Below are 8,995 nucleotides of genomic sequence, written 5' to 3'. Positions count from 1 at the left end.
TTAGTAAATATATCAAATTATAATTCTTAACTATAATCTTTATCTAAAAATAACTACATGTATGTGAGTTTTAGTAATAACATATTTGTCAGAATTATGTGGAAGACAAAAAGCACAAGCTGTGTGTATGTGTAACATCCTCAAATAAAATATATTCACATTTTTTGTTTTCATCTAAGAATTACACATAAATATTATTAGAGTGGTTTAAGATGGACTAGGCAAACAAGTGGACATGGACATGGACATAGATCCTTGTCTCTTAAGATTAACAGTCAAGGCTTTTGCCTTGCTAACATACAATTTCTTGACATTAGAGCCTTGATCCTGCATCAATCTAGCCAGGCTTCTCTTAGCATTTGCTCTAAATGGACAATTAGATGCCAGGAAACCATCCACCAAGTGCAGGTAAGCCTCCAGGTCATGGCAACATGCCATGTCAGCATCCGGCTTTAGATAGGGCGACATCTTGGTGTCGACACGTAGCTCGGTCCCCACGTGTGAGTAAGCCAACGGTGTATTCTCTTCAAGCATGTTCATGACACCACCACCAACCTTGGAGTTCCTTATTTTTTCCTCTACCTCCTCGCTTACAAATATTCCAGGCACTCTCGTAATCACGTCTTGCGAGTTCACAATTCTAAGCACTTTCACATTACGAGCCGTAACTCTGTTTCCAAAGGCCTTGTTACCCACTCGAGGCCCACCAAAGGAGAAAACAGCCACCGGTGGCATGTTTGGGCTGCACGTGCTTATCTCATCGGCCACCAACAAGGCCAGCGTTGCGCCCAAACTGTGGCCTGTGATTGTGATGCTTAGGCTCTCACCCTTGTAAACCTCCAATAACCGCTTAATTTCTTCCACAACAGACTCGGCTAAGCTAGGCACGTGAGCACCACGTGTCTTGTACAGGCTCAAGAACCCGCACTCCACTTTGGGCTTTCCTTGGTTATCATCTTCCTTGTTATCATCAGGGTGATCAATCAACTGGGCTCGAAGATTCTCGGCCCATTCGAGACAAGTTGAAGTTCCGCGAAGGGCAATCACGATGTCCCTCCTTCCCAACCGTGCGATCTCTCTTTGGTCATCACAAACTGCGACGTACCCGACCCAGCTAGAGCGCTGGGTCATCCACCCGAGATCCGGTGCCACGTCATCGACCCATTTGGGCAACCCAATAGATGACGTGGCATAGAGGCTCTTGGTGACCTTATATGTCCTGTCATGGAGGGCCACGTGGCGGGGCTGTGGCGGGGCATCCGTGGACATGGCTGGGTCAGAGTGGAAAGCTTGGTAGGCAGCCTGGACGAACTCGCCGTACCGGACAACCTCCCGGCGGAGATTCTCATCGAGCGGATCGAGCATCCCTTTCCAGTCATTGCTGCCGTGGTACTCCCTCCACCGGCTGCCGAGGACGTTTCGCGGCGAATACTCGGCTGTCTTGGAGAGGAGGCGCTGCAGGCGGTGAAGGTTTCGCGGGGACATATCCTCGGCGGCTGCTTTCATTTCCGAACTCCACAATCTCCCTAAGTTGAGTCCTTCAAGGAAACTTTTTGCTTTCTTCTCCGTGGACGATGATGAATCGTCAGTGCTTGTGATTTTATTGTGTTGTTGTTGGAGGGGCTTTTGGGTATCGAGGAGCTTTTCGAGGTTAGAGAGGTGTAAGCGAGTTGACTCGGTAGAAACGAAGGGCTTGACGGAAGCTGCAGGGTTGAGAGGTGAGGCTGCGCGGCATCTGAAACTGGGGCACCTTGTTGCCTGCAACTTGTTATGGATGCTGTGAACTGATGGCACGGTGGCGCACATCTGCATCATCATCATCTTCTTCTTCTTCTTTGATACAAGATCGAGTTCGTTGTTTTAGTTTTCTTGTTGAGAATGGAGGTGGGGGAAGACAGCGTCAAATAAGATTTTATGATATGAATGAACTTGTGTGCGCTTGAAATCCAAGAAGGTGAATGTTTCAAGGTCTATTTAAAGAGATGGGTGTATTATTTGGTGTTTTGGTCAATGCCCTTCAATTTTGTCATAATTACGTAGTATATATAGATAGATTTTTATAACGAAAATATTTGAAATGGTAATGTGTATGGGAAATTGGAAATTAGTGGTGGGGTCTGACTTTATTTTGAATAATTAGAGGTGGTTAAAAAATTAAGAGTAGTGTTTTGAAGTAAAATGGACCGCGTCCCCCGAGTTTAAGTTTGGGTGTGGGTCTCATTCATGAAAGTCTGCGACCACTGCATAACGCTGTTACTCGTTTTCACATCAAATGACTTTTTTGGCCCTAAGAACTGGGATGCTCACGTCATCAAATTGAAGTGTTGCCTTACACAGAGGACGCGACTAATGGCCTCTCCTTCTTTGCTCCAAAATTTAAAAAAAAAAATTTAGATAGAAAATGAGAAGATAAAATAATATGAATAATAGATATGTCGAATTTCAATTTAATAGGTATACAGATGATTATATTCATCATTTTTAATTGGATGATTTTTTTTATTCGATTTAATAATGGTTGGATGATTTTAATTGGATGATTTTTAATTTACTCATGCACAGTTAATAATAGTTGGATGTTCAATTTATTAGATGTGCAGATAATTATGCTAATGTTAAGATTTAGGAGATAATTTGGGGTATAATATTTTTTTATTTTATTAGGTCAATTTTAGAGTCTATCATTCACATTATTTACAAAAATTATTATCTACCTAACAAAACCCTTTTAAAAATGAGAAAAGATCCCATCCAATTATAATTGTCAAGTGGTCGAATCCGACAAATTATTGATTTATTAGTTTATTAATTTAACCGATAAATTATTAATTAAATCAATAAAATTGATTTTATGTAAATTAAAAATTTAAAATTAAAATTTGAAATGTTTATTTTCACTGACATTTTATCAAAAATTAAGTCTCAAATTTTAAAAATAACTGTTCATACCCTGGCCCAATAAATAGGACCCAGGATCCAAGCAAAGAAGCCCAACCCAAAGGGGTTGGCCCTCCCCCAGTACCGGCCTTCATCCCCAGAAGTCGGTACTGAACACGACCTACTCCAAAGAAGTCGGATACGAGGGTTAGCTGGCAGATAACACTCATTCGAATGAGTAACCGCCCCTAGAAACTCTCTAACCACTTCATAGAGCCATATCTTAACCTCCCTAAGATATGGGAACGGTTATCCACCTAAAAAGGTGGCACTACTTCAGCGGTGGTTATTGGTTCACCACTATAAATACCCTGACATCCCTCAGGTATCACTAAGTCCCAATACTTTCTCAACTTGCTCACACTCTTGCTAACTTAGGCATTGGAGTGTCATTGCAGGTACCACCCCCCATTCTTCCAGACGCACAAGTCGAACGGAGGAACACCGAGTTTCAGGGGCACCAGCTGGCCACCTCCCTCACACGTTTGGGTCAACCAACGTCATCCGGCCACCAGCTGGCCATCTCCCTCACACGTTTGGGTCAACCAACGTCATCCGGCCCACTAATCTCCGGTTACCCACCGTAACAATAACTAATATAAAAAAACATAAAATTTGTTAGTAATATCTTAATTTAACACAATAAAAATAATAATTATTTTATAAAATCTATCATCTAACTATAATATCAATAAATTTTAACATTTATATCAAAATAAATAATTTTAATCACAATATTAATATTGAAATAAATCAAAAAAATTATTTTAATCTTTAACTTTTTTGTTTTAAGATAATACGATATTTTTAATAAAAAATTTAAATAGTAGAACTCTAATTATAAAAGATAAGGCGTGCTATTATTCATATTATTCGTATTTCCATTATTTATCCAGCAGAACTCCGATTGATTAGGGAAAAAACATAACAAAACTGTTTTCAACAATTTATTTTATAATCAACCGCTGGTATGTTGGATATGAGGTCTGCTATAGATACAAGTATTTTTGTCTTACAAGCTATACAAGTTGGCTCAAATATAAGAAAAAAACACGCGCACCACTCTTTTAAATTGAGCGTCTAACACACGCGCCTTACAACACGTTCATTATGCCGCACTCTTCCTCTTCTTCCTCAATCAAAATGCAAATCGTGAATATTCAAGCGACATTCGAAACAAACTACGATTCTACGAAGAGTAGAAGAAATCAAGAAGAAAAGATACAAATTTCCATAAAAAATTATCAAAAAAACGAAAAAACATTATTCAAGGTACTGTTTTATTCTTCTAAGTTTTTTTTCTAGATTGTCTCTGCCATGTGTCTCATCCTTAACCAGCAAAACATTAAAAGATTTCAAAAAGAAATATACTGTCTCCCCATGATATTGATATTGAGTGTGTTTCTTAAATCCTTTGGGTGTATTTCTGTAATCCTTTGGGTGTATTTTTGTCTGTAACCGTTTTGGTGTATTTCTGTAATCTTTTGGGTGTATTTCTGTAATCGTTTGGGTGTATTTCTGAAATTCCATTATCTTCAAAACAATTTCAAAGCTTGATTTCAGAAACCATGAAAATCGAAAAAAGTAGAAGAAGATCGAAGGCAAAGAGAAAACACACGAAGGAGATCGAACAAATTTGGCAAGAAACTCGAAAAAGGAAACGAAATCTTTTGAAAAATGGAAGTTATATATTCACGCGTTATTTGATTTGGATTGATTTAAAAATTTGTTAAAGAGGCCCGTAACATAAGCCGCGCGTTTATAGGATTTCGTTCTCTTCAGACTTGTAAAACTTGTAAGCGCACACCACTTATATGTAAAGATTAATCCGTTGCCTATTTCAGAATAACCGGCACTTTAGAGATTTATTCCTCTTAGCAAAGTTCAACAACAATACAATCAGATATGACCTATAAACCTTATTCATAAACTGTGTAATTTAAATTTAAAATAATGTATATTTTCAGGGCAAGTTAATATAATAAAATCTCAAAGCTATTGATATTCTTTTGATAGATACATACGCTGATGAGACATTGCTTACGTAAAAAACAATAAGATATTAATAACATATAATAGTGATATTGTTTTGGTCGTTATTATTGAAAATGTTTTGAAGTCAAATTAAACTACATCCTTTGCTTTCACTCCAAACTAATCGGACCTTGTCAGTACGTAAGAACGCAATTTCGTTGTTCCTTCAACAATCTGATTAAAGGGAGGAGATTTGACATGTCACTTCTAAAGTTAACATATTTCAATAGCTCAACCTAAGCATCCAATATATACATTAGACATTTCATATTTTAGGCGCAAAAGTTTGATCCGTTAGATATATTGCACTAAAAAGAGTTTGAACATTGAATACCACAATAATAAATAGAACAATTCAAGTCAATTACTTGCGTCAAAGGCCAAAACTCAGAAAAACAAACCGGAAAATCTCAGTTTCGTTACCTTGTTACGTAGATGATGACCTTACTTTAATATTTTTTGTTGCAAATGTTATTCCCTAACTTGAGAGGTTAATAACTATTCTGTCGCAGATCTGAACTTCATTTAAGAGTTTGTTACTGACCGACGAATTGCTACATACGCAAGGCGAGATTCGAATATCTGACACTTGTTTAAGCAGACAAGTGAGGTGACCACTCAAATTGATTATGACCATACTTTAATTAATTAATCTTTTCTGAACTTGGTTATAAACTCTAATATTACACGAAACTTTTTTTTTCTTTTGTGTGTCTATTTTTTTATGAATTTAATAAAAAACTTAAAATATATGTCAGCCAAATCCATCAAAACATTGTAAAAAAAATAGTGTAAATAACTTTTTTGTTGCTAAGAGTATTTTTAATAGAGTGTTTTTAGAATATTAATTTTAGTAGTTTTAAAAAAGAATTGATTCTTATATATTATATATCATTATATAAAATTTAAAATAAAATTAAAATTAATTAGATCTAGTATAGGAGATAATCTAACATCATGATAACTGCTAATGCATTTATGAGGATATGAGCACGTCATTGACATTCTGAAAATGCCGCCGTAGTGCCGTTGAATTCTGAACAACAAGCACTTAATATATGCTGCATACTTTGCCTTTTATAAAAAGGGAGAACAATGAAACTAAGTTATTCCCGTCAAAAGAAAAAAAAAAGATATATTTATTATTCTCCTTTCTTGTTCATTTTCGTCAAAACTCAAAAGGCATATATATCGGCCAACACAGTGAGTGGCGGATATTTGAATTTAGTCCAACTTTCTTAGGGGGATTGAAATTTGGTGCACTATATAGAATTTTTGGTGAACAACCAAGAGAAAAAAAAAAGCAGAAAAGAAAAAAAAAAAATCAGGTTCTTAACAGCAAGAGAGGACAAACCACCTTTGGCGGCTGGTGCCAAAGGTGAACCTCATCAGCTCTGCTATCTCCAGATCCTATCTTTGCCAACCGATCTGCCACGACATTAGCTTCTCTCGGGATAAGCTCAAAACGAATATCCCAATCCCTTCTTAACTTCAAGTCAAAGATCAGTTGTATCACTTCTTTTTCAATATGCCAGAGTGGAACTTGCCAACTAGTCACTAGCTCAAAAGCTGATGCGCAATCTGGCTCACAGACAACAAGCTTAAGACCCGCCTCCCAAGCCCAAGCCAAACATTTCCATATACTCCACAACTCCATCTTAATGACACTAGATCCAAAGGAATTTCCTGAGCATCCCATTACCCATTGACTAGAGCTATCGCGAATTACCCATCCAAAACCAGCACAATCATCTCCCAAGTTCACACTCCCATCACAATTTAACTTCCAAGCACCAGGTTCTGGCGGAGACCAAAACAGAGATTTTAATCCCTGGATGCAACACACTCGATTCTGAGTTGTATATTCAAAATCCACCATGCACCTGCGAGCCTTGTATGCAATTGACCCAGTAAATCCAAAAATTCTCTGAAAATTACCCATATTTCTGTCTTGCCAAATTGACCATATTATAGCTGCAAATTTGGAACAACCTTCATTGAGGAGGCCATGCTTGAACCAATCATGCACCTCGTGAGAGCCAAAGAAACACACATCAGAAAAACCTAGAGAAACCCAAACTGATCGCACTACTTCACAATCCCGAAAACAATGAAGAATTGTCTCCGGAAGTTGATTGCAACGTGTACATAAGGATGAGGAGGAGAGATGTCGCCGAAAACGCAGATACTGAGTTGGTACAGCATCATGAAGGCAAAGCCACACTAGGAGCCTCAACTTTTCAGGGACCCGCGCCTTCCAAAGCCAAAGCCAATTGATATTCCTATCCCAATTCAACTTATTCTGAATTAACCATAAATATCCTTGTTTAGCAGAGTAAAAAGTGTGCTCCCAACTCCAACCCAAATCACGACCAGAAGCTGAAATATGTACTAAACTAAGAATGTCTTCCCTTAAGCCGAAATATGTGCACTATATAGAATTTAATATTTCAATTGTGATTTTTCGATAAAAAAAATTGGCTTTTATTGGGGTGACTTAGTATTTTAAGGGAAAAAATATTAAATTATTTTTTTACTTTAGTCTATGATAACAATAAAAAAATTTTCCGGTACACAAATTCAATCTAACAGGATATATAAATTCAGTTACAATTTTAGTCTTTATTATTTTATCTTTATCTTATCTTTATTTATTTTTATCTTTCATAGGTCAATACTCTATATATATTTAGTTTTACTTTTATAATTTACAATTCAATCAATCAAAAAATATAAAGTACAATATTTTTCGTCTTTTCTTTTCTTATTCTTTTATAATTTTATCATGGTATCAGAATTGAGACGACTCATATTTATTTTTGGATTGTTATTTATATTTGACTCCAATATTTTCATGGGCTGTTAAAGCTTGTGCAATAATTATTAACGGTATGTCTCTTGATTAATGTCTTAATTTATTGTTAACGATAGAAGATATGTTAAGTATCCTATTAGGATTTCAAGTACTCTGCTAAGATTAGCCAAGAATAATTCTAATTATTCAAATTTTACAGTCACAATTGATTGATCACTCTAAGTGTAGATTCAAACTCAATATGGCCACGAATATAATGTTGTTCACAGAGGTAGATAGAGAAGGAATATGAAAGAAGAAGAGGATATTGTCAACGTTAATGAAGAAGATAATTTAAGTTGGGGATAAAAAGATGTTTAAGATAGGGATGTCAATAGGATAAAATGGGTCTGATTCTCCATTTTCGTCCCTTAATTTGCTCCCGTTCTCGTTTTTGTTTCTATTTTTCGCCATGAGAAAATATTGATCTCTATTTCCACCGGGCTCCATTTCTTGTGGCTCCCCCATTTTCTATTTCTCAAATAGTTCTGACTAATTATTAATTTCTATAAGAATAGAACTGAAAGTATCCATCCTATATAAAACAGAAAATTTTATACAAAAAATTTAAACAACAAAATGGTGATTTTTTTCAAAATGACGCACTGAAAGACGCCATGGCGAGTTAGAACACAAAGCAGTGGACGAGGTAGGGGACGTGGCAGCAGAAAGAAAAATGGACACGGCAATAGAGTTGTAGAAAGGAACGCCACTAATATAAAGAACGACACGGTGAGGGTGATGAAACGGTGAAGGATGACAATACGGTGAGACAGAAGAGTGGTGAGGAGGTGGTTGCAGAGAGATTTGATGGAGTATAGACAACGCTAAGGATCTATAAATTGAAGAAGAGTTATAGAAATAATATTTTATTTGTTTTTAATATATTTAATACATTAAAAAAGATACTAAAAATACAAATAATTTGATTTTTTTGATAAATCATTTTTTCTTTTTATTTATTTAAAGGGTATTTGTTAACCAACCTCTCTTTAAAAGAATAAAGTAAAAGTTCTCTCTTTTAATCATAAGTAAAGATTTTTTTTTTTTTTTTAACATGAAACGCAGATTTAAGTCAAACAAATAAAATATTAAGATAATAATAAATTTACCTATTGATTTTCTACATGATAAATAATGTGAATGTCTATTTTTTTTTCTGTTACTAGC

At 36.0% G+C, this 8,995-nt stretch overlaps 1 protein-coding gene and 1 long non-coding RNA gene across 2 annotated transcripts in view; both read right to left on the bottom strand.

Annotated features, from left to right (window-relative positions):
- The window catches only part of LOC110271709, a 20,964-nt gene that overhangs the window by 2,563 nt on the left and 9,406 nt on the right, over positions 1 to 8,995 (bottom strand). The window lies entirely within an intron of this gene.
- Positions 125 to 1,827, bottom strand: LOC107642592 (phospholipase A1-Ibeta2, chloroplastic; the record flags this gene model as incomplete). Its single annotated transcript, XM_016345988.1, is given in 1 exon segment — positions 125 to 1,827. A coding segment is annotated over 1 exon segment (1,614 nt). The 3' UTR covers positions 125 to 207.

The sequence above is a fragment of the Arachis ipaensis genome, chromosome B05 (genome assembly GCF_000816755.2).
Source record: "Arachis ipaensis cultivar K30076 chromosome B05, Araip1.1, whole genome shotgun sequence".
Classification (NCBI taxonomy): Eukaryota; Viridiplantae; Streptophyta; class Magnoliopsida; order Fabales; family Fabaceae; genus Arachis; species Arachis ipaensis.
This window is presented reverse-complemented; position numbering and strand designations above follow the sequence as displayed.